The 26,613-nt window shown below is 39.8% G+C and overlaps 1 protein-coding gene across 5 annotated transcripts in view; it reads left to right on the top strand.

Annotated features, from left to right (window-relative positions):
* GLT1D1 (glycosyltransferase 1 domain containing 1) overlaps window positions 1-26,613 on the top strand; it is a 90,952-nt gene that overhangs the window by 52,881 nt on the left and 11,458 nt on the right. For 2 of the 5 annotated variants that reach the window (XM_073313215.1, XM_073313219.1), the window contains 6 exons: window positions 586-635; window positions 5,168-5,236; window positions 13,194-13,237; window positions 13,306-13,431; window positions 14,729-14,849; window positions 25,161-25,259. In XM_073313215.1, the coding sequence (XP_073169316.1) occupies window positions 586-635; window positions 5,168-5,236; window positions 13,194-13,237; window positions 13,306-13,431; window positions 14,729-14,849; window positions 25,161-25,259 (509 nt within the window). The remainder of the gene's footprint in view (window positions 1-585; window positions 636-5,167; window positions 5,237-13,193; window positions 13,238-13,305; window positions 13,432-14,728; window positions 14,850-25,160; window positions 25,260-26,613) is intronic. The other 3 variants (XM_073313216.1, XM_073313217.1, XM_073313218.1) reach the window with 3 other exon arrangements.

Below are 26,613 nucleotides of genomic sequence, written 5' to 3'. Positions count from 1 at the left end.
CTATTTTGGCAATGGAATCATTGAAGAGAGGCATTCTTTGCAGATTCTAGAGTTACAAACATTATACAACTTTAATGACTTTGCAGTTATTCTTTCCCACCACCGGTAACAACAAAACATTGCATTTCCGCAGCATTTCTTGGGTGTCACATGCAGGTGCTCATAGTAAGAATAAGTCCTGGTCATTTAGGCAGAACAAGAGTCCAAACCACCTTGATTAAGTAACCCTATTCACCAGCATCGTGTATAACGCTTCACTGTTAAAATTATTCTAAAATAATACCTCAGGTTAATCACAAAAAATAACACTTGAATCATAACAGAGTGAGTGAAAGAAAAATAAACACTAACTTCAATAATGTTAATGAATCAAATATTGTGTGTGAATGTTGGAGGTGAAAATCTGATCTACTTTCCATATTTAAACACTATCACTAATATTATTGTCCAAATTCTACCTGTCTTCGTCATGCAAGTGCTCCCGTTGTTCTCAAGGGAGGAGGACTTGGCCCAGTGTCTGTATGTGATTGTAAGAATATTAAGCATAATTTGTTAATATTTAAAAAATTTACTATTGCATTTTAGAGTGGCACAGAAGAGAGCCCCATATCCACCTTGTTATAATTGGACCTGCAGTAAGTTGGGTTTTTTTGTTTGCTTGTTTTAATTTATGTTTATTCACACAGATTATTTTAGTGGACAAATGAGACATTTTTGACACTTGTTTGCAAATGGAAACTGAGTTAATAGTGTTTGAACTTTTACAAAGACTCCAAGTACACCACCAAATTATTGCCCTGGCTGTTCAGAAGACGTTCTGAGCTGTGGAAGTCAATCAGATTCTAATTTTCCAATATCCAAAGCTCCCAGTGGTTCAATAGGATCTGATGATTTCCTGATAGCCTGAGGTAGAGAGCTACATTTAGAAGGGAGTCTAAGGATCTGCTTCCCATGAAGTTAAATGACAAAAGTGTGGCTTCATTCAGTGGGAGCAGGGCAGTCCTAAGTTATTTGTAATATGGTAGCACTTAGCAGTCCCAGTTAGTATTGGGGCCCCACAGTGCTAAACATTACATAGGTATATGGAGAGACTGGTCCTTGCCCCGAAGAGCTTACAGTCTAACTAAGGGGAAGTCAGAGTTGGTGTAAGGATCTCCAATCTGTATGTTCACCAATTTAGATGCCTAGAGTGAGACTCAGACCCACTTACTACCTTGTAACTTACACCTTATACTTCCTGGCCCATGACATCTGAATTTCGCTCACTGAGTGTAAGGATTCTAAGCTGGTCTATCTCACGGGCCTAAAGGCAAGAAATGAGCAGTATGGCAAGTGTACGCTGAAGTAGCCCCCACCCGTTTTACTTTCACCTTCATCCAGCTCCTTGGCATACAAATTCTACCTATTTATAGTCTGATCCATTGATTTTTTTCCATTGACTTCAGTGGGCTTTGACTCAGGACCCTTTGACTAGCCAGCAATTCTAATTTAGACTTTATATGTCACCTCTGAATTTGACCGTCGGGCCAGATCCTCAGCTGTATGCAAACTGGCATACATCCCTTGACATCAGTGGAGCTAGCCCAGTTGACTGCACCCGATGGCCTTGTGTCAGTTTTGTAGATGTAGAGGACATTGTTGTGATTGGAGCAAATATACTCTCTCCAATTTGGAATTTTAAATTCTGTACATTCCCATGACTTGTTAATGATATTCATTGATTTCAGTCTCAGAGCAGAGGATTTAATATCACATTTGACTACAGGACCAACTTTTGGAGGGGAAAACTGTCAGTTTAACATTTGAATTTTAATATTTACTAGGGTATTTATACCATTGGTTTAAAACACAATCTCTATTGTAGACTCAAAAAGAAGTTAAAAGGTCAAATCTTGTAAATGAAATATTATAAATTCATATTTTGGTGTGAATATTTTATGAGCAGACGTTAGCCAACATTTTAAAAGACAGTAGTTATCATTTCTGAATTTTTTTCAGAGAGCCTTGTGTTATGAAAATGTTTAATAATATGGAGGTGATATCAAACACCTCCTATTCCCTGGCATACTTCTAGTAGCTATTCTGCAGCATTTAGGGCATACAGGATACTGCAGGCAAAGTGTACAAAGAGAGAGTAGTGGAATTTGGTGTGAAAGTTGCTAATGTGATACAAAAGACTTGTGTGACTGATTTTCTGTTAGTAATGTCTCTGCTAGATTTTTTTTAAAAAAGGCCTCAATTCAGCAAGGTATTAAAGCGTGTTCTTAACTTTAAGCACATGAATTGCTCAACTGATAGGGGGACAAAGTTAAGCACATGCTCCAGTGTTTTGTTGGGTCAGGGATCTAGTGCTTAGTACCTTGCAGAACTGAGCCCTTATTTGCTTCTAAAGTCTGTCTGATAGGTTTGTTTTAGGGTTATTTGTAACAAGATTAGGTTAAAAAAATCCAGAAAAAAAATTATTTCTTTTTAAGTCAGTGTCCCTTTAATCACCCATTTCTTCTTAACCGCCAAGAGATGTTTGTTGGTCTGTGCATCTGTTTGTTCTCAATGTGTCTCCTACCTATTCAACTGCAAGCAACATCCTGATGGCTTTAATTCCCCCACTAAGTCATACGTCTTGCCACCTGCACATGCATAGTACTGCTCATGATAAATGGCAGGTGAAGATTTAGGTTCCAGTTCTGCCAACACTCATGCTTAACTTTACATATGAGCAGTCCCATTAACTTCAGTGGAACTATTAACCTATATAAACTTCAGTATTGTTTAAGTGTTTGAAGGATGTATCTCAAAATTTAGCTCCACACTACATTTCATATCTCAGCTGCTTGAGACGGTTTACCTTTAGTAACCAGAACAGGGCTCTTAACTAGCAAAGCTGAAAAGCTGAGTCACCCACTTAATTTTTAATAAGTATTTTAATAGCCTTCTCCTGCAATTATAAACTCGAGAGTCCGGCTGAACTGCAGCCTGTCTTATGATTTGTATTTGTCTGCTGATATGAAGTCTTCCCTTCCCCAGTTTTGGTGTAGTGCAGTTTCTGTTCCCACTGATTTTGCTGAGCAGAGGCTCATGTCTTTGTTTGTTTATTTTAATGCCATTTGTACTAGTCCGAATTTGCGCACAATTAGCAGGTGTCAGCTGGTACAAAACAACTTTAGACTTATTTCTGACACCAGACAGTGAGCACAGCACTTGAGCTGACAATGAAAATCAGTGATGTCTGTTTCACTTTTAGATTCTGAGTGCTGTAAAATTTTATTTGGAGGCGCTAAAGGGGAAGGTTTAGAATATTAACAAACACCTCAGGCATTTATATCGGTGTTTTGTTTCACAGACATGTGGCTCTTACACAATCCATATTTCAAGCTAAATACGAGTTTACAGCATTCCTAGAAATGACTTGCATATCTTTTAATGAAAGCGTTGGTTAATGTTAGACTGCAAATTTTACAATAGGAATTTCTCTTCCTTTTTTGGATTAGACTGGCTTTATACAGAGAAGGTGAAAAAGATATGGATACTATTAATACCATTAATAACTGTGATTTTTAAGTCTGTATAAATGGCCACTATACTTTTGATTGCCCTCTGTCTGAGTGAAATGCACCTTTTTTACAGTGTTGCCAACTCTCAGGATTTCATGATGTCTCACAATATTTCTAGTTTGTCCTAAAGCCCCAGCTCTTGGAATCATGTTTTAAAAAGATCATTTAAAAAAAGGAAGTTTCTAGCTGTGATGGGTAGTGTTCACTGGCAGTGGCACCTAGTGGTTAGGGCACTAGGTTTCTGTGTGTCCTGCCTTCCATGTCTCTTGCTAGCCACTGTCACTCCCCTTAGCGGTCTCCCTTTTGATATGTGTGGACTTGACCCTTGGCTCAGGTCACCAAGTAATCTTCTCCCCTTCTGGGGTAGCTTTCATCCTCCCCTGGCTTCCCCAAAGGGGTCTGTAAGCGAGGGGTGTTGTGCTCTTGGTAACAAGGATGGTTGGTAGGGGAGCCCAGGCCACGGTCCTCTAAGATGCGATGATGTTGAGCACCTAGGAGTGCCTTATGGCTGCCTCCTTAGGCCACTTCCTACCACCCACCACCCTGCCACATTCGTACAGGGCATGACACAAAGGAGTAGAGAAGAAGAGAGTAACCAAACCTTCTACCCCTCTGAGCTCAGCAGGCAGCCAGAATCTCCCCAGGAAAGGTTTCTGCAGCTCTCAGGATTGGTCGCTCTCCCTGCCCTGTCTGCATTTTTCTGAGCTGTCTCGCTCCCTAGTAAGCTCCTCTTCCAGCTGGAGCATGCTCAGTAGTTGGGGATGGGTGGGGGCCACCTGGGCCCAGAGATGCTCCTTAACCCTTTCAGTGCCAGTGTGGGGTTTATACATCCCATCGCACTAGCCCTCATGGTTGTGGAAAAAAAATCTTGAAAATGTGAACACAAAGTCTTAAAAATCGAGGATTTTTTTTAATCTGATTATTTTTAAGCCACCCTCCTGACTAATTAGGGTTTGACTCATGGTTTTTGGATGCTTGAGGTTGGCAGTACTGCATCCCTGTGCGTAGGGGCCCAGCACAAAGCCTACACAGAATTTAAGCCTGATTTTGAAGATTTAAATAGGAGTGAAGTGCTGCATAGACTTTGTGCTGGATCTCTTCAAAGGGATGAATTTTACTCTCTGTAATCTCCTTAAGGCTTCAGGCGCAGGGCCGGGAGAGAGATGGCTTTTAGCTGTTTGAGTACAAGATGATAAACTGAACTATTAAAAAAAAAATACGAGAGAGGGGTTTAAGAAATGCTCATCTACCCCAAAGACTTCCCCAGCACTTTTGCCTCCTGTGGGCCAGATGCTCCACTGCACTCATTCTCAGTGTTCTTTTTTGCAAGAGAATTCAGTAAGTTGTGACAATTTATCCACAGTAGCGAAAGTTTCACAACAGGATAGCACAGTAACTCCACAGTTAAACTTGCTGTATTTATTTTCTTGTGACCCTGAAAGCTTCCAGGTAACATGAGAAAATGAATAAAATCTGAATGGGCAAGTATGACTTTTTTTTCTCCTTCTTACTCATTTTTGTTCTCTTTAAATTTCACTACATATATTTCGATTAAAAATACCACTATCTTCCCTCTTTTATGTTTTCCTTTTTATCTTCATTTCTTTCCACTCTAGTACACCAAAAGATTTGAAAGTGAACTGGGGTGGAAGATAAATCTGGAGCGGAAGATAAATCTGGAGCAGGTATAATGCAGTTTGTGCTTGCGACTTGGAAGATGCATTTGCTCCTCAAATGAAGACTTTAGGCACTTCAGTTCTCTTTTTAAATTTGCTTCATTTTTTCATGAATTGAACATCATTACGATGAGTAACCAGAAGAGCCCAACATTAATATATGCAGCATATCCAGAGTGGTTGAATGATTGACCAAACTTTTACAACTCTTAAAACATTTTAAAAAATATATTTCCTCACACACACAGAAGGCAATTTTCTCCAAATACTATTAAAATATATTTGCACATAGGCGGGGCAACTAGAAATCTACATCTCAAAATAAATCTTAGCTGCATTTTAACTTTTATTGTAATACCCTTATTTCCATTAACTCTTACACCACAAGATCCTGTTGAAGTCAATGAAGTTACTTGTAGTTAAGATAGTATTCATTGTGGGTATTTACAATCTAGCCCTTAGAAGTTATCATCACATAATAGGTTAATGTATTTTATTTTCTGTTTGTTTGCATTTGATTATGGCTTGGATCCTGCATCCTTCACTCACGAGTAGCCCTGTTTACGTGAATGGGATTGGTCATATGCATAACGGTTGCAGGAACAGGTCCTATAATACCATTCATACTCCTTTGCTTCTAGCCCCTCCACAACTTTTTTCTTTCCCCCCCGTTTCTATTTTTAATTATAAAGATACTTGAAACAGAAGGTGATTTTCAGCAACTCGGCCTTGCAAGGATAGGGGCTTACAGAATCTCTTTCTGAAAAGATAAAATCCTGTTGCAGAACTTTTGTTCATTTGAGCATTCCCTACTGCAGTTTCACCTCTTGTACTGCAATAAACCCCTCTTGAACCCTCTTTGACTATACCATGTAATTTTTAACCATACAGGTGGAAAGTACAGAATATTGTTATGTTTATGATGACATTATTTTTCATCAACAGCTATTTTTTTCATGTCTGACTTCTTCCCGTGCCCACTGAGACAGTTGTTGAGTTGAATATCACAGAATCTAGAGATGGAAAGGACCTATCAGGTCATCTAGCCTATATCCTAAATAATCAAGACTCTTCCTGACTGTATGTTTTCTAGTGGTTTTTGTAATCCAGTTTTAAAGGAACCTACCGATGACGCTTCTACCAATTCAAGCACAAAATTATTTTACAGGCTCCCAGACCTCATTATTGGGAAGATTTCCCTGTATACAGTCTACAGTTTTCTTTTCATCACATTTCTCCTGTATCCACCCCCACAATCTTCTGCTATAATAAATATTTTCCCTCCATCTTTGATGTTTACAACCTCAAATAACTGTAGATTTTTATATCCCCTATCTCTTAGCAGCTTAGTCAGTCTGTGTGTGTATATATATATATATGTGTGTGTGTGTGTTGAATATATATATATTATATATATATATTCAACACTTCCAATATTTCCTCTTTGTTTAAAACATCCTGCAACTGATATGGCAAATAATCTCTCAGATGCACATCAAAAGTAGTCCCAGAAATCAAGATGGTATTTGCATAGAATGCATTTGTAGGACGTATAGTCCTATACTCATGTGGACATTGAGTATAAACTTTGTGTGGTTATGTTTTTAATAAGTTTATGTTAATGGCTTTAAATAAGTAGCTTTGAAGCAGCTTGATTTTGAGTCTTGATAGAGTGAAATAACCTCTCACCCAGTATCCCAGATGTTGTGACAGTTCTGAAAATTCTTATTTATGAGACCATGTCCATCTGGGGAAGTGTAAGCACGAGATGTGTGAATGGGTAAGGAACTACTTTTGTAAGTTAAAGGACAATGGGCCATAAGTTATGACCAGGAAGATAACAGGCCCCAGTAGACAAGAGGCATTGAAGAGTTTCAGCTGTTCACCTAAACTCAAGGTGTTGAGATCATCTTGACAGAGTAATCTTCTGTTTTTCACTCAATGTAACTTATTTGGGGCAAACATAGACTCATGGAGGTGTCTAAGAAAATGTATCCTGAAAAGAGAACCTCAAAAGCGGTCCAAGAGTCAGAATGACATTGCCTAATTGAAACTGGACAGTGCAGTTGAGGTGGGAGACCTGTGGTTCCCTGATCTGATCAGAAGAGCACAGAGGCGGTCCTGTGCGATCATACCAGCCATACAAGATGAGGTAACTGAGGAAGAAGCGTGCTCCTCTCCAGGGCCCCCAGAACAACTACTCAAGGGCTGATACTGCAGCTTCCCTTACCAAAGAAAGCAGAAACAAAGACATCTCAAACCAGTCAGCTGACCCAAGAGCAACACCCACTAGCATGACAGTACCTGAGCCAGAAGACACTGCCTGGTTGCCCAAACTGCAGTTCCTGACTGACTCTGAAGCTCAACAAGACATGCAAGCTAAAGAACAGATACTTTTTCTTTTTCTAAGTAACTTTATTCTTTCTGTTTCTTTAACAAGACATTTCAACATCTGTGCAGGGATGTCTAATAAGAAAGAGCTAACGTAAACTTTTTAAAGCCTGGATGTGTATGTATGTGGCCACTAATAGTAATAGCACATGCATATAAGCCCATAGTGTAAGCTGCCACTGGGTATTAACTAACATAGGTTTGAAGTAAATCTTACCATAGATCGTTAAGTCAGCTGGGATACATAAAAATTTATACCGTAGCCCATTCTTTCCACAAGGGAAAGTATAAGCTGCTAAAACTCATAGGAGCAGGCAAATTAAATAAGGCATTTAGTCATTGGTGTTAGGTTAACTTTGTGGTTTGTAATAACTTGACCAATTGTTGGTCTTAAATTATACTTTTTGTTGTTATCTGATTTTAAGTTGTAGCATTATCAATATCTTGATTGACTAATTCAATTTATATTGTAATATCAATATTATCATATTGTTAATACTTGAGGGAAGTATGCTGGGGTTCCTCTTGAGACTTCTTCCACTCAGTTCCCCAAGAACTCAGTTTGACTTTAGTTTCATCACGTAGGTTCCTTTATTCTGCATACTGCAAAGCTACGCTGAGTTGATTAGACTTAAGCATATGGGATGGATATAGGGCGTACCATACATCCAAAGTTACACAGCAAAACTTTTTCTTAATTGCATTTTTACCAATACTAATAACACGTGCATTTTTAACTGTACATTGAATTGCATGCTTTTGGAGTCGCTTGGTTACTTTGCAGGAACCCGTTTTTGTAGAGCATGATTTGTTCACACATTGTTTATCACAACCTTCTTTTTACCTTGTTATAGGTTTTAGGCTTATTTTGTTATTTTGTTTATTGTAAATGATTCCATGGGTGTTCCTCCTTATTGTAGGTAGTGCAGACATTTTGTTTTTAATCTGATTAATTTACCTTCCCAACTTTGTTTTTTCAAGAAATGAAACCTTACCTATGTCCAATTGCTTAAGTTAAGCCAGGCGTACAAAATATAAGAAATATATATAAATATAAATAAATATATAGTTTTTTAGTTATTAGTACTTTTGAATAATTGTAATGACACACCAAATTGATTTTCTATGAGCAACCGGCAGGGAGGTAAAAACAAACCTAAATTAAAGGTACTTTAGTTAAATATTCACAGAACACTGGATTCAAGTCCTAAAGAAACCCTTATTATCATTACACATTTGTTCACGTTCTTATCATGTGCTATCTTTGTTAGGACATCTAAAGTAGCAGGAGACAATTTATTCATTAAAATGTAGAGTACTCCTGGTCTAGCGGTTTTTCCCTGCTATTGTGTCAGGAGACATGGGTTCTAGTCTTGGCTACTACTGACTTGCTGTGAAACCGTATACAAGTTGCTTCTCTGGTCAGTGCTTCTATTTCTTCATCTGGAAAATTGGGGATAACAATATTCCCAAACATGTAGGAAGGCTCGATCTGTTGGAAAGCTTAATTTATTAAGATGAGTAATCACAGAAAGATCTTTGCATGTAAAGGTGCTGGAGAAGCACAAATTATTAATAGTTTAACAAACAGAGAGGACCTAGCATGCTTATATTCACTTTCAAGGTTCCACAGTCAATCCCCACCCTATCTATCGTCTCTCGTTTACTATCAAGCTATTGATGCTCGCCTTTGAGGGTCCCATGATGCCAGCCTCCCTTTGGCCCCTTTCTAAATTTTCAGTCAAGCACCTTTGTGCTTTCTCCTATGCAGTCCCACGTGCTCGGAAGGCATTCCCTGTAAACATCCTCAAAGCTACCTCATTATCCAACCACAGATCCCTCCTCAAAACTCTCCTTTACTATGACGACTACAAAATATTTGAGAATGGTTAGGTTGTTGGTGTGCAGAGACCACGGCCTATCATGCTGACCCGTATCATCTCATTGTTCTCTTGTATGCCCCCATCTGTCTGTGCCCAGCTGTTGTCTAGTCTTACTCTTCCATTGTAAGCTCTTAGGGGCAGGGACTATCTTTTTGTTGTGTTTGTACAGCATCTAGCACAGGACTATGGTTCCCAGGTTATTAGGACTGCTAAGTGCTCGGTAATAAAATTAATTAATAGTTAATAATAGTCTCTTCATCTAACTCACCTCACACAACTTCCAGCTTTTTTCTCCAGCTGCTGGCAAAGCTGTCTTAAGGAAGGAGCTGTAGTGGTGTAGATCCATCAGAAGACATTAAGAAATATTAATTGTTAGCTATGTAATGGAAGAAGAATCTAGAATCACAAGATTCAGATTGTGGTTGATGAAGTTGTTGTAAATTTCTTGTAGATACTCATTACAGACATACTGAGCTCTTTTAAAAACAACATTTGTATTTTGAGTTCTTTCCAAAGCTTGGCCTTAAAGCTACTGACCATCAAAACCTAGCTGTACAAGCCTGCTCAGTAATTGATCAGATCTGAATATGAGGTCACCCACAGCTGTGAAACTAAGGAAGTCTTCTTGCACTGTCACTCACATTCTTTACACTCTGAGCAAAAAACTATGCTTATTGAACTTGCAGGCATAGCTTTTGACTTTCTCTAGCACTCAGGGCAACATGTTGACAGACTGCAAATGTACTATGAGCTCTGCTTTCTACAAAGTTTAGACCAGGGATAGTGGATTATTTTTTTGTCAAGGTATAATCAAGGTCCAGACTCAGAGAAAATAATATAAAAATAACAATGATGATGATAAGTAGTAGTAAATAAAAAGATTTTGGGGTCCATTCAAAAGCATCTGGTCATCCAGATTTGGCCCACGGTCTGCCTACTTACTACCCCTGGTTTAGACAATAGCAGTAGTCTTATCAAAACATTCTGGACCATTTCTTTAGTTTAAGTTCATTTGTAAACGGCAGGTGTTTAATATAGTGTGTTTGCAGACAGTCCCTCTGGATTTTGATCATGCTAGGCCCTGTGCTGAAGCAAAGACATCTTCACTGTTGTGAAATGTTTGATCTATGGCTGTTTTCACAGTATTGAACATATCTTAGAGATGATTCTTGCCTGTCAGCAAACTAGTGTCTCCCTAATAGCCTAACTCAGCCTGTTAGATGTGGTTTCTTACTCTCTCTGCATCCACAGAATTTTCATTTTGCCTCATCTGCACTTACAGAAACTGTTCATACAACAAAAGCTCAGTGATATATTATGAGATGTGAAGTCCTCAACGGCTTTCCTGTTTGTTTGGGTTTTTTTTTGCAAGGGGGAGTTGTTTAATAAAATGCACTGTGTGACTGATGACAACTCTCACCCGGTGCATCATTAGGGAACACAAGATAAAATGTTACAAGAACTCTTTTGGCTGTATGAGGAATCTGACTGTGGGGGTCTTTTGCACTGGAAGTAACTTTCTGAGACCAGTAACTTGAATGCTGCGGCTACGAGGTTTCTTGGCATCCTGCAGAACTGATTGGCTCAGAAAGCACTAACATTTTTGTCTGTGTCTCCAACATCATTTCAGTCATGTTGCTACCATGCAACTTAAACTTATTTCTATGGGGATAGGGGTTGGATGTCTGTGCACACACAAGTATTTGAGTGCTGCTTATATTGTAATCACTACCAATAGACAGGTTTCAGAGTAGCAGCCGGGTTAGTCTGTATCCGCAAAAAGAAAAGGAGGACTTGTGGCACCTTAGAGACTAACCAATTTATTTGAGCACAAGCTTTCGTGAGCTACAGCTCACTTCATCGGATGTATTCAGTGGAAAATACAGTGGGGAGATTTATATACACAGAGAACATGAAACAATGGGTGTTACCATACACACTGTAATGAGAGTGATCCGGTAATGTGAGCTATTACCAGCAGGAGGGGGGGGGGGGACCTTTTGTAGTGATAATCAAGGTGGGCCATTTCCAGCAGTTGACAAGCACGTCGGGGGGGAGGGGGGGGTTATTAAACATGGCGAAATAGTTTTACTTTGTGTAATGACCCATCCACAATGCATCCGATGAAGTGAGCTGTAGCTCACGAAAGCTTATGCTCAAATAAATTTGTTAGTCTCTAAGGTGCCACAAGTACTACGAATAGAATTACTTCTCCAGAACAAAAAGTGTTTTCTAAAATACTTTGGGTATGTGTTTCATACTCTGTTCTATACAACAAAGTACAATATTTATCTGACAAACTCATCTGTAGACAGTGTCCTTCATAATAATTATGCATTATGTGCTCATTCTAGAAAGAGAGCTAAAACATTAACATGGGGGCAAAAATTAAACCCTACTGTCCCCACATTGCTTTAAAATACTGTGTTTTGCACAGTCTCGTAAATCAACTTAATCAACTCATGTTTAACCAAAAAACAAAACCAAAACAACAACTACCCAACTTCTGTTCTTCTTGCTCATCTGGTTATGATTTCCAAATGCCTATTTATAGTTTTTTTTCAACCTACTAAATGAAAATAACAGATTTTGTTAGTCTTTGTAAATAAGCCGGCTTAATTTCCCACCTTTACAGAAGTGTTTTAATAAATCTAGAACATTCTTCCCATTATAGTCACACATTTTAGATTTTTACATTAGTTTTCAAACAGATTCCTCCACTAATGTTTTAAATGTGTTTGATAGTGCAGGGCTCAGTTGTGAGCAAGGGGTGGTGATGGTCCAAGAAGTCACTTTACTTTCCCTCACAGGTAATTCAAATGGTCAGATCCTGAACAAAGGGCTACTGCTGGGCCACTACCCGCCTCTGAATTTCAGTCCCTGTTCAGCGGGGCAGCTTATATGTGCCCTGCTCCCTATTAAGTCTGGATTACAAGGTGGCAAACCATCCCGCAGTTATTAATATTTTGTATTGCAGTAGCTCTAGAGCAGTGGTTCTCAAAGCCGGTCCGCTGCTTCTTCAGGGAAAGCCCCTGGCGCGACGGACCGGTTGGCCCACGCTGCTTCCCGCAACCCCCATTGGCCTGGAGCTGTGACCCGCAGCCAGTGGGAGCCGCGATCAGCCGAACCTGGGGACGCAGCAGGTAAACAAACCAGTCTGGCGCGCCAGGGGCTTTCCCTGAACAAGCGGCGGACCAGCTTTGAGAACCACTGCTCTAGAGGACCAACCTGAAATCAAGGCCCCGTAGTCTCAGATGATGTACAAACACATAACAAGAGAAAATCCCTGCACCAAAGAGCTTCCAACCTATACAGGCAAGAGGAACAAAGGGTGGGAGAAAGGGAATATCATCATCATCCCCATTTTACAGATGAGGAATTGAGAACCAGAGCAATTACGTGGCTTGCCCAAGGTTACAAAATCTATTGCCAAGATGAAAATAGAACCTAGATCTCCTGAGTCCCAGCCCAGTGCCTGAATCATAAGACCATCCTTCTTCTCAAGAACTAAACATGAATCTACCAAATATGGTTTTCTATAGCACGATTTTAAAATCTGACTTCTATCTTAACCATATAGCATATTTTTGCAAATATTGAACTGTGGAAATTTATATTTTCCTTTTAGGTGTTTAATGTGTATGTTGTACTGCTACATAAAGACATATGACTGTCTATGTGTTTCTTTATAGGTTGATCCACAGTTTACAAGTGAAGTCAATGAAAAAATTAATAGGTAAGCAGTTATGCTCCTTATCAGTTTAAAAAGAAGCAGAAAGTTAATTCTAGCCTTTTATTGTCTAGATCTGTGTGTGCGCGCAAATCCTTGTGCCTTGTGTGCACAGTTGTCTGCACGTCTAACAAACTAATTCTGGTAGTTTGTGTACAAGGCTCACATATAAAATATTGCACGTTTGACTTTTCCAACAGGTAAGTAGAACTCTGTATGTTGTTTTGTGTTAACTCGTATCTGATTTAGAATTAGATTTCTGCCATTTATAATTCACGTGGATATTCTCATTCCACTCTTCCCCCTTGTTTCTGCAAGATCTTACATGCTGTTGGTGGGTGGACAAGATAATCTGCGTTAACTCTTTTCTGCCTCTAGTTTACATGTTTTCTGATTGAAGGGTGTACATTTTGGGAAACAGAGATTTCTTCTGCAGTGCATAAGAATCGCCTGGCTGGAACAGAACAAGAGAGCAGTTTCCTCACTGTGTTAGCCAGTGCCAGATGGACAGTTAAGAATCAGCACACAGCGTATGTGCTCTGTAATATTCTCTTGCAAGAGAAACTTTCTTCCTGGTCCTTACTGAGTGGATAACTCAAAGGGTCTCTTCTGGGCTTTTCACTGATGTTATTTTAAGTTACAGTGCTACTCTCTACTGTCACGCAGTTTATATAGTCATTTACATCTGGGCAAACTGGGTGTAAAATGCGACAAAATTAGAATGGTGGCATTTGGCAGTGTGGTCTAGCAGAGAGTGTGCTGGACTGGGATCCAAAAAATGAGGGATCTAGTCATAGCTCTGTTATTGACCTGCTGCATGAGCTTCTGCACATCACTTCCCCTGTTTCCCCCTCCCCCTCTTTGTCTGACCGGTAAGCTGTTAAGGCCCCAGTCTCAGCTGATGTCTCTAGGCACTTCTGTAATACAAATAATAGCTAATCATAATATTCAGTACAGGTGGAGAGCACTACACAAATGCTAGTAATAATAATACATTGTACATGCGGAATCTTTTATCGAAGCATCTATTAATATTAATTAAGACTCATTATATCTCTCTTGTTTTTCCCATGGGCAAATCATTGGGTATGTCTGCAGAGCAATCAAAAGTGTGACTGCAGCTTGTATACGTCTGCCCATGCTAGCTACCCATGATAGCTTTAATCTAGTTCAGTTAGCTTCAGTATGGCCTGTTCAAGCCCACCCGATCTCCCTGCATATGTACTCGTGATGCTAACCTATGTTGCGCCACTGCATCTTCATCGTAAGTGGTACTCGGGCTAATTAGATTAAAGCTAGTGTGGATATGCCTACATGAGCTGCAATCATCTCCAATTGCACTGTGGACGTACTGATACTTAGTGTAATCAGAACCATGATTCCTGACAGCCAGGGTTGTTTTAACCTCTAGTCTATACCCAGCTACCATAAATTCAGGGGAAAAGTCCATAGTGCATGCAGTAGGAACTGTCCTAATTATTCACACTTTACTTCCAGGACACCTGGGGTACATTTGTTACAGGAGATACCTCAAGATGATCTTCACGCTGCTGTGAAAAGATGCTTTGCAGTGGTGAACAGCTCCATTTCAGAGGGGATGTCTGCTGCAATCCTGGAGGTAGTTACATCCAAGTGTTGAATGTGTGCAGCGTGTGAATCTGAAATTGCTTTGTATCTCTTGAAATTTATGCCAACATTCCTATCCATATTTCAAAGCCAAAGCCAGTGAAGGCAAAACCAAAATGTTTTCTTCACAAGATTAGATTTTTTTAAAAATTAAAAATGTATTGAAATACTACACTTTTATTTTTTAAAGACAGGCTGTAATTTAATCAAGCCTGTTAAATTAATATTACAGAACCTTAGGTAGGATGATCTGGATTTCTTGTGGCTGTCACATACTCCTGGCTTAATATCCGACTCCTTATAAAATTGCTAGAAAATGCTTTATTATTACATCATGATACAGAAGCGAGTCTGAGGCTGGATTACTGAAGTGATAAATAAATGAATGACAAGCTCATTTTATTAATTTGCCATATTGGTGGCAAAAAAAAAAAAAATCTCAGGTTTATTTCATACCAGTCAAAGTGGGGTCCTGCTTGCTCTCATGTGTCTCCTACAAAAAATCATAATTTACTCAGGCTCTGTCCACACTTACGGCAGCATGTAGAAGACAGGCACTACATGTGCAGCTACATGCCACAGCGACAGGCAAGCTGCAGCCATACTTGTCCCTGCTCTGCTGCCAAGGCCTTTCACTGAATCGGGACATAGCACTTAAGCAGGACACGACAAAAACAGCAGGGTAGATGTGGGAGACGCTGTGTAGGGTGTATACCCTGGGGCTTCAGGTATGTAGGGCACTCTACTCACCTAGACCATGCCTCACCATCTGCAATGCTATTTATACCCATGCTAGCTGGGAGTGCCGAGTCTATACTCTACATGCTGCCATAAGTGTAGACATACCCTAAGGCCTGGTCGACACTGAGGGGGGGGGCGAGAAGGGGGGGGCGAGCTAAGTCGGTCTAAGTTACGCAACTTCAGCTACGAAAATAGCGTCGCTAAGGTCGACAAACTTAGAGCTACTTTCCGCGGTGCCTTCAGTGCGGTAGATCGACTGCCGACGCTCCCCCATCGACTCCGCCTATGCTTCTCACTCCGCTGGAGTACCGGAGTCGACGGGAGAGTGCTGGGCGGTCGATTTATCGCGTCTTCACTAGACACGATAAATCGACCCCCGCTGGATCGATCGCTCTGGAGGTAAGTGTAGACATGCCCTAGGATTGTAAGCTCTTTTGGGGAGGAGCCATCTTTTTGTTCTGTGTTTGTATAGTTCTTAGCACAGTGGGGGTCCTGGTCCATGACTGGAATTCCTACTAATTTACTATTAGTAATAATAATAATAGCAAAACTCCTATTGCTGTTCCTAACGAACTATAGCAGTTTTCACTTGTAGAATGTTTTTCATTTGTACGTATCAAAGTTCTTCATAAATACTAACTAATTATGCTTCATAAGACCTCTGCACGGTAGATAAATGTTAGTTAGGGAGCATGTCACTCGTCACTGAACTGCAGCCACCTCTAGGGTGGAAGGCAGACACTGTTTGACCGCACACAGTAACATTATGTGCTTATTGCACAACCTATTAAGACAAGAAGCAGTACTGCATTTGAGCAAGGGCTAAAGAAGGTTATGACACTTCCAAAGTTTTCATTATTGAGAAATGCTGGAGAATACCAACAGCATCTTATCTCTAATTTGAGATCTAAGAAGAATCAAGGAACACCAACCACATCCAACTGAAATTATATAGGGAAGTTAAGTAGGTGGAATAGTATTATCTGAATCTGAATTTGCCAGGGTGTCAGAGTTAACATGTAAAGTGCTTTGAGATCTTTAGTTTCTGAAGTGGTTAGGAACTCGGTTTAGGTCTCCTCCAAAAAACAGCAGCACAGTAACCCCAAGCATCATGCCAGGGCAGTGGTTCAGTACTGACTCAAAGGAATGAGTGCGACCTGCCAAGTCACCCCCCCCCCACCACCTCCTGCAACACTTGCATGTTTCCTTTAAGGTCTCTCATCTAAGAGATGACCAACACTCAGCCTGATTTATCTAGTGAGAGAGGGGGAGAACAGAACCTACATGGGGATACAAGATCTCAGTGGGTCTCCCACAGAATCTGGTGATTCTGCTAGGGGTAGGAATAGCTTTTCCACAAGGGTGGGGACCGACACGGTAATTTGTAATAATCTCCACAAGGATTTTCTGACTAAGATTTCCAGTCCCCTCCCTCGTTTTAATGTGGGAGGGAACAATCTGGCCTAGCAGGCGGGTTAGTATCTTAACAAATGTTTGTTGAGTGAAAAATGTAAGACAGTGTGAATTTACTCGAAAGAAACTATTGACCTCAGTTCAGGGATTATTGATTTTCGCTCTGCTTTGTTGAAGGCACAGTTCTGACAAGGTTTAGTTCTGATGCCCGAAAGACTAAATCAGTTATTAGCAGGATTCTGATAAAGGTTTGTGTGTGTGAAATAGAATATCACTACTCTATGCAGCTTTTCATAATTGCACTACTAAAGAATCGAGTAGCACTTCAAGGGGAAAACTGCCTTATTCTAAATTTCTATTACATAGCTACAGTGAGTAAGTTTCAAGGTGCAGGGCTGCCACAAAACCCCTATTCTCATTGAAAACCAACATATAAATAGAACAGTAAGTGAATGGCTTCCCATTTATTACCCTGTCAGTACACTAAACCACACAAAACTACTAAGCCAAAGGAGCACTCCTTGCACCAGTGCACATTGTCTTTGTCACACATCTCACTCAGTCACTCACAATGTTAATTTCTTTCTTTCTGGGTGTCTGCCTCCCGCTGAAAAATTGTATTTTGGATAGATAATCCCCCAGATGCTTTCATATACATTTCTCCATATTGAATTTAATTTTATTTCCTACTCATACAGTAGATCTTTTGGTATTATTTTTCTACCCTCACTGGTGTGCGTAGCTGCTAAACATGGCCCAGTTTAGTACTGTTTGTAGTTTAATCCACTTACAGCTATTTTGCAGAGACTCGCTACACTGAAAATGCAGGGCTAGTCTTCTATTTTTGTAGTTGCTAAATACACTCAAATAACCTGTGAAATAATTGAAGTGAAGAATGAAACTCCCTTCTCTAGGTGCAAGAATTGACCCGTAATAGTTTGTCTGTCATTTTGCTTGTACATGATGCTATTTAAAGAGGTATCATTCCACGCATTTTCCATCATTGTATTGATGGGATAATTTCAAAGCTTGTAGTCAATTTTGGGTTGTGTTCATGCATAGTCATGCATTAAAAAATGTATCTACTTCCAAATATTCCAAACCGAGCTTGTTATGACTATGGATTGTTTTAAGTTGGCCTCTTCTTCTTGTGTATTTTGATGCTGTATATGTTTATTTTGCTTTCTATTCTGGAGATGAAATAAGACAGCATCTGTTACTATTTCTGCTTCCACCGAATTTCTTTATATATATTATTTTACCAAAGTTTTCTTTGTGTTGTTAAGAAAATGCTACTTGATAAATAGTTACAGTTACAGTTGGGATAAATAGGATCTAATATCCTTACAGTTGAGATAAATAGGATCTAATAGTGGAGGCTTGAAAATGGCCCTGGCTATTGAGTCCAATTCATTTCACTGTGAATACTGTATAACATGTTCTCATAACAAGACGTGTTGTCTAATGGCCTGAGAATGTGACTAGTGTCAGGAACTCCTGAGTAATAATCCCTGCTCTGACAATGACTCCCTCTTGGGCTTTGGACAAGTGACTTACGGCCTGAGAAGTGCTGAGAACTCACAATTCACATTTGTTTTTGATCTCCAGCTCTCCCCAGAGAAGGTGCTCAGCATTTCTGAAAGTCAGGCCATTAACCTCTCTTTAATTTCTCCACAGTGCTACTATTAAAGTCAGCACCAGTTTCCATTCAGGAGTAATGGAGAGAACACAAATTATTTACCTTTACCTATCTCTGTGAGTGATATCTGTTGGTAAATGTTGACCTATTATGGTAGCCACTCTACTTACTCAAACCTTATTAGGGGCTATGTTAGAATGAACAACTGTAAAGAGTTATGAAGATGTCACTTCTAAGTATTATTCAAAAATCAATAGCTCCTTCAGGGCTTGTACTTTCTCAGAGAGCAGGGGACATGAAGCCACAAGGACACTCCATTTCCTTCCACCACTCACAAACTGATTTAGTTGGGGTTGGTCCTGCTTTGAGCAGGGGATTGGACTAGATGACCTCCTGAGGTCTCTTCTAACCCTAATCTTCTATGGTTCTATGAAACCAGCACTGGGTCAACTGCTGAATGAAGACAGATGGCCTTAGTCCTACCTTGAGTGCAGGGGACTGGACTAGAAGACCTCTCGAGGTGCCTTCCAGTCCAGTCCCATGATTGTATGATTCTACGGGCACATCCATTTTTGGAGTGTGCTAACATAACCTGAGCTGACCATGGAGGCCATGTGACAGTGATACAAAGAGCTAGTCCCCTTCAAAAGTCTGAGCATGCTGGCTCATGCTCACATCAAACAAGTTACTGAGCTAAAGTCCCAAACTGTATAGGAAAGATGATCAATGGACCATGCACTGGACTGGGATTGAAGACACCTTGGTCCAGTTTTTGGCTCAGTCATGGATTTCATGTGTGACCTTGGTCAAGTCACTTAATCTCATTCTTCATCTATAAAATGGGAATAATAGCTCACATAGGCGTTGTGAGAATGAAATCCACTAATGATTATGATGTGCCCAGATATTACAATAATGAGGGCCATATGGGCAGTGCACTTTTATTTGTTAGCTTACTTTAAACTGGACTGAGCTTCCTACTGTCTTTAGAATTGATGACAGTCTTCCATTGACCTCAATGAGAGCAGAATCAGGCTCATAGTTGTCCATTAAGAGACTGTATGAGGCTAGCACTTTTTACTGACATTGACTCTTCAGCCACCTAGTGCCTGTTATAAATTTAGAATGATTTTGATTTTGTATTAATTCCCTTTGGATAATTACACAGTAGGATTTGATAGTTCCGTGGATCCATGTCCCTTAAAAACATCTCTGCAATCCCCCTACCTAATGTGGCCAACAGTAGGAAGAGCCATCTGTCAAGGTCTTGTTTTTTTAACAAGACAAATCAAACTAAAATTTTTTGGATCAGAGATGGAACAAACATTGTGCTGGGGTTTAGAAACCAAATTCCTGTCTACTAGGAAATTTTAAATTTAGCAAGGTCATATATCCTGCACATGGTTAACTTTACTGACGAATCATCAATTGTCCCTTCAAACTGTAAAATTTTGTCTGGTTCAAATCTAGCTCTGGTTTGAAGTGACCAGAAATCATTACCATTTGATTGTTTGATCTAGTCATCTAAGACCTGTTTTTAGTATCCAAATCACAAAAAAATTGTCACAATTGCCACTTTTTCTTCTTAACAGTCACTGAAGAAGGGACAATGTGTGGGCTTAGAAAATAATCTTTGACCCCTTATAGATCAGAAATGAAGCACATTGTCGGGAGGGGGCGGGGAATTGGTTACTATCACTGTTCATATAGTAACTTGCTGTGTAGCGGTTGAACAAAAGATTTTGACTCTAACAACCTTTCACCACAGCACCTTTCCTCCACTCTAAAACGTACGTAAACTGTTGTAAAAATCATGAGATCTTGCTGGAATTAAAAAAACCCCAAAGCAACGAACCCACTAAAGAAAACAACACGGAAATGGAGGAACCAATGGGTCCACCCTCTAATACACTGTATTGTGTAGCAAAATTCAGTCTCAGCCATCACATGAAGCCCAGTCCTGGTGCCTTGGAACAACTCACAGAAAGCCAAGGAAGAAAAAATTAAGCTGCAGGACAGGAAGTAAAAAGTGAGGGGATACCAAAATGACACCAACAGAAAGGGCTACAAGGCAGAAAATGAAGAACACTCCAAAAAAGACCATACAATGAATAAAAACTGCAATTCCCTCCTCCAAACTTAGCACTGCTAGTTAGAAATGCTTATTGTGTACCATGCCTGAAAAAGGAACTTTACACCCTGTATCCTTCTCAAATTACTTTTAAACACATTTGCAGTCAGGATAAGATAACAAAACAGAGGGCCACCAGAATAACCTCTTACGTTAACTTGTTATTGGCAGGTCCCAGGTCAGTAAATTATATATATATATTTTCAGCAATACAAATGATTCTTTTTACTGCTTAAAAATAGAGTAAGCATCTAAATTAAATTCAAGGCTACTAGATGCAGTAATTATTTACAGCACCATCCATTTGTGTAAGACTGGCTGGTGCGAAGCCAACTCTTGTCTTATCCAGTTGGCCATCTGCTCTGTATTTCAGTGGCTGTAATTCATCAATACCTATGTGATTCCAGGCCTCGGATTTTTTCAGATGTTGTGTTTATTGTCCTCAATCTCTAGCTAGCAAGAACATCAAGCTCTTTCTCCACTGGGTTCAGAAATGAAATAAAAACTAAAATCCAAATCCTCAAAAATTTGTAGTTGCCTATATCCCTTTGATTTCAATAGGCGTTAGATGCCTAAATACCTTTGAGGATCTGGGCCTTTGTGGCCAATTTTAATGAGCGGCATTCAGAGGAAAAAAAAATGAATAAATGTGCTATGACAAAGTGCATAATAATGTGGGAACACTCTCTCCCAGACCAAGGTGCAGCAATATTGTAATACACATACCAGGCCCAACACTAAACTCAACCTAAGGCAGAATTGCTATGGGGCACTAGTACATTGAGTTGTTCATCATCATTCATGTATCAAGTGGCTCGTGATGTCCTTTTGTTCAGTATGTCTAATTTACTTGAGTGGATAGCAGACAGTTACAACAGTCCTTTCTGGAGCACTGAGAGGAATTCTGAAAAAAAGGATAATTTCTTTGAATAAGGCTCTTTTACACTTGGATAGAGCATCCAGGATAGCCTTGTTAATATGGAAAATTCTACACGAAGTAGACAGTTTTGAAGTACCACAGCATTTTTTGTAAAGTGAAGGAGAAATATAAAATTCAGAGAGCCAAGTACTGTGTTGTGCATATCTCCCCACTGAAATCCATGGGACGTAAGTCAGTGTAGAACTGGACCCTAAGAGTTATATAGAAATATTTTTTTAAAAAGTATGTCCATTGTCACCTAGTCATGTTGCTTTTGTGGTGGTGCTTTCATAGATTTGAGAGATGACTTTTCTTGTCACTAAGCTAGTTCAGACAGGGAACCCACCCTTTCATTCTAGAGCCCACCATGTTTCACTGTGAGCTTGTCTAAGTTGATAGTGCTTTTGATGCTTGTTCTCTTCTAACCAGGTAGGAAAGCAATGTTCCCTAAGACTTTGTAATCCTCAGGGGGATAGGAAGCTTTTCTGGAATTGCCATCATGTTAGCTTTCCTCCCTTCCCTCGTCTTCCAAAATGTTATTTCCTGAGGTGGTTTTCTGAAAGAAGAAGCAACCTGTAGTCCCTTACTCCTGAATCCTGGATTTGAGGGCCACAGCATAAAAAAACAGAGGCATTAGGCAATCTAGGTCTGAATTAGGGTCTTGAGCCCATCTCTAGTGGTTACCTTGTTCACATATCTGGAGACAGTTGTCATATCTGCTACCATACATACATATGTGCTTAGGACCAGATTTACAAAGGTATTTAGGCACCTAATGCTGTAGATTTTCAAAAGCACTTAAGTGAGTTAAGCGCCTGACTCCCATTGACTTTCACTTTTGAAAATCTCCCTAGACACTGTTTGTATCTTTAGGTGCCTAAATCCCTACAAAAATCTGGTCCTTACTCATTTATCCAAACTGGTTAGACCATTTAATTTCTTCTCATCAATCCGTTGCTCTGAATTACCTCCAGTTGGCCCACTATTTTCTGGTATAAAGGCTAGAATGGGTATGTCATTAAGGATTATTAATATTATTTTTAGAGCTATCTGCTGAAAAGCATGTTAGCATCAAGAGGAGGATGGGATTTGTGTGTCTAGGGCAAATTTCTCGACAGTGGTACAGTGTAAACTATGTTTACCTTGGATATTTTAAACTGTGAATGCATGTTGCTAGGCTACTGCATTCCTTTGCTCTTAAATCGCACATGGCTTTGTACGCTAGTGTTTGGGATATCGAGTCTTGTCCAGATTTAAAAAACAAAAGACGTGTTCTTCTTCCGCATTTCTTTCCCCGCTTAGCTTTTTCTTTCATGCTACTTATGCTGAAGGAAAATTGTTCCCCATCAGAGACTGTAATGACAGCAATTAAAAATGTGTTCTCTCCAAAGTGACAGTGAATCAGTATGAAATGAATTGAACATTTTGGAGAGTGAATTTATTTCTGTTTGACACTGTGATAATTGTACAAGACAAGCCATTATACATTCAGGGTTTGCGAATTTCAAGATTTCCAAATCCAGGAATGGTAATTAAAATTTCACATCAGGGTTTGACAAATGCATGAGTGGGTGATGGGAGGGACTTTCCTGGGGTGACTGGGGCTAACACACTGGTTTCTGTACACTTAAACTTTCGTTCAAAAGTTTCTAGCCCTTATCTTTATAATGAAGATGATTTACTGGATGTGAACTGATGCAGTGCTATATCTATGCTTCTGAATCTACAGACAGTCTGAAATTATATGACAACCATCTTGAGACTACATGTTCCCCCATGTATGTGTATCTAGAAGGGAATCTGCAGCCACATAAGGGGAAGGCATTTCTGCTTCTGCAACATGCTACCGGACTTCTCAAAAGCCAGGCCTTGGGGACTCTGTGGGTGTTGAGGGAATGGGCCAGATTCTTCCCCACAAAAACTCCTAGATTGCAGTAACTATTTTAGTGGCCAAAAGAGTTATTTTGAGAAAATCTGCAGTTCCTGCCTCATACCTAGGCCTGCTTAGTGAGATCTCTACTACTGCATTAATGGGAAAAATGATTCTGTCTAATAGAAACGCTTAGAAAAAATCTGAGGATGTCTGGTCACATATGAAACTATTGCATACTTTTGCAGTTTAGTACATATTAGCCCCCCCACACATCATAGGTTATGTTCTCACTTATTTATCCATGTAGTCACTTTAGTAATTGATGCCCTGCATGATCTCTACAGGTTCAGGTTTTTGGTTTGTTTTTTGTTTTTTTTCCAGGTTTTGCAAACAATGAACATTGAATATATTTTATTTATAGGCTACTTATATTGTGTGCATGAAAGTATATTTTTTTCATTATGTGTTTATATTTTATATAAAAACAATAAAAATAAAGTTAGAAAGAACTCCTGGAGGAATCTGATACAAATTACTGTTAGAGGCTGTATTAGCTTGTCCCAGCTCCTCCATGCTTGGAACCCTCTTTTGGAGAGAGGAAAGTCTAAGAGAAGCCATGATGAGGAAGCAGAGCCATGCTCAACTGCAGGAGCCATGGTCAACAAGGGCCAGTGAGAGCCAGGGCGGCAGAGAAGAGGCCAAGGCATCTCCATGCATAGGTGCTGGAACTGGATGGTGCAGCTGCATCCCCTGGCCTGAAGTAACAGCCAAAATACATGGTTTACGCCTTCAGCATCCCCACTGTAAAAATTGTTCCAGCACCCCTGTCCCTAGGAATGTCCTTGCCTCTCATGGATCCCCCGAAAACTGTAAATATTTTGAGAGCTGTGTGGATCACAACTCCTTTCTTCTTCTATGGAGCGAGAGAACAAAGAACCTTGTGTGGGGGAGAATTGGCCCCTTCAGGGAAACTGTGAACTATGTCCATTCAGCTTCCTGGGATGGCAACTACCTAGGGAGGTGGTAGAATCTCCTTCCTTAGAAGTTTTTAAGGTCAGGCTTGACAAAGCCCTGGCTGGGATGATTTAATTGGGGATTGGTCCTGCTTTGAGCAGGGGGTTGGACTAGATGACCTCCTGAGGTCCCTTCCAACCCTGATATTCTATGATTCTGTGATTAACTCCGGTAGTGAAAGTGACAGGCTTCAATCTGAATCTTAGTTTTAACTCCTCAGTTCCTGCTAGATGTTAGGAACTTCCAGGAGGTTTCAGCCTCTTCCTGGGCCAACAAGCCCTGTGTACTCTGGCCATGAGAAAAATGAGCATCTATCTAGTGACCCACCAGATGGTCAGTAAAAGGCTAGTTCAGATATTATTTTGAAAGTGATGAGTCCTGACTGCCAAAATCAGTAAGGCAAGCTTTGTATTTTAACGAGGTTCCATAAAATGGCTAATGTAAGACTTTTTTGATTGGGGGTGGAGAAGTGGGAAGGAGCAGTTTTGGGGGCAGGTTTCTTACTTTTTCTCACCACAGACTCCTCTTAAAATGAACCCTAACTAAATCATCTTTTCCCTCCACATTCTTTAGGCAATGGATTTAGATGTTCCAGTGCTGGCAAGGAATATTCCTGGGAATGCAGCAATAATACGACATAAAGATACAGGACTATTATTTACAGATCCCCAGGTAACAAGAACAAAAATCAAATCAAAACCAGAGCATAACAAAACAACCCTTTCCAAACATTATTTTTCTTTTCCATGAACTGCTTGTGTCTTGGTGCTCTGCTTGTGGTGACTTTCAGTGGTTATAGTCTCGTTCTCTTAAAAAAACCTACTAGCCTACCCTGCTTTTAATGAAGTGCTGTTGCTATCTCGTGCTCTCTTCGCAGTTCACTGAATGCTGGGGGGGAGTGAGGGAGGTCAGCCTTACTGAATGCTTCTTTCTAGCTTTAAGAATATGCCAGTTGCTTGCATGCAGTTCAGTTGAGATCTTAGCTGCTTTTATTTAGTTTTGGAGGTTTCTTAGGCAAACCCTAGAATAGATGTTGTGCAGATGTCATATTTCCCTTCAAACAGTCGCTGAAATGTGAACATATATTGTAGAAGCAGTGGATCACAAAATCAAAATGGCCTGTGAGCCCAAAGTTTAGGATAATATGGTCATGGCTGGGATTACAGATAATAATATCAAGAATTAGTAGGTCATGAATAAACAGTAGGGCAGAAAATAGTTAACAGTTACATAGAAAATAAAGACTATGTTTTGCACTCTGTGGATGTGACAGAGAACTCCGTATATATATTAAGTCCTAGAAATTCTTTGATTTGAGTGGGTTTTTATCCAATGTGGTTTGCCATTCTCCCATTGTCTTTGTGCATCGTGAACATAAGGGACTCTGCCACAAATTATTTCCAGTCTTGAGCAAATCACTTAATTTTTTTGCCTCACTTTCCCATCATTAAAACACAGAAGGTAATACCATAGGAATATGGCAAAGGTTAATCAGTGCTTTGAAAATTAAAACGGGTAGACACAAGCTTAATTATATGTAAAGAAGTTTAAAAAAATTTTATGAAGGTTCTGTGAATTCAAAAAACAAATAGGCTGCTTGTCCAGCATGCAGTCATTAGTTTTGATAATGAAGAGGGAAGACTCAATGACTAGAAATAGACTCCAGTATTTTTAATTCATGATCTAAAACAGACCCAGCTAATGTTTTGATTACAGGGACAAACTTATTCTGCATTACGTTTGTTTAATGTGGCATCCCTAGATAGTCACTTGGGGTCTGATACAAGTCTCACTGGAGTTGGACTGGGCTGATATTCTTTAAACTGCAAAATCTCTTCTCATCATGAGTACTGTAGTTTCCATTTGTTTGGTGTGTCAGTGTATTGGATTATTGCTCTATTACTATGTATTCCTAAGGCACCCAATGCCCTAGCACCCAAGGAATGAAATTCTATTAGTGGCTGTGATGAAAATCTATTACAGTTTTAATAAACAGTTTTCAAAGTGTCCATGTTCCTACTATATG

Source organism: Lepidochelys kempii, chromosome 15, assembly GCF_965140285.1.
Source record: "Lepidochelys kempii isolate rLepKem1 chromosome 15, rLepKem1.hap1, whole genome shotgun sequence".
NCBI classification, from domain to species: Eukaryota; Metazoa; Chordata; order Testudines; family Cheloniidae; genus Lepidochelys; species Lepidochelys kempii.
Note: the sequence above shows the minus strand (reverse complement) of the source record. Positions and strands in the feature narration are given on the sequence as shown.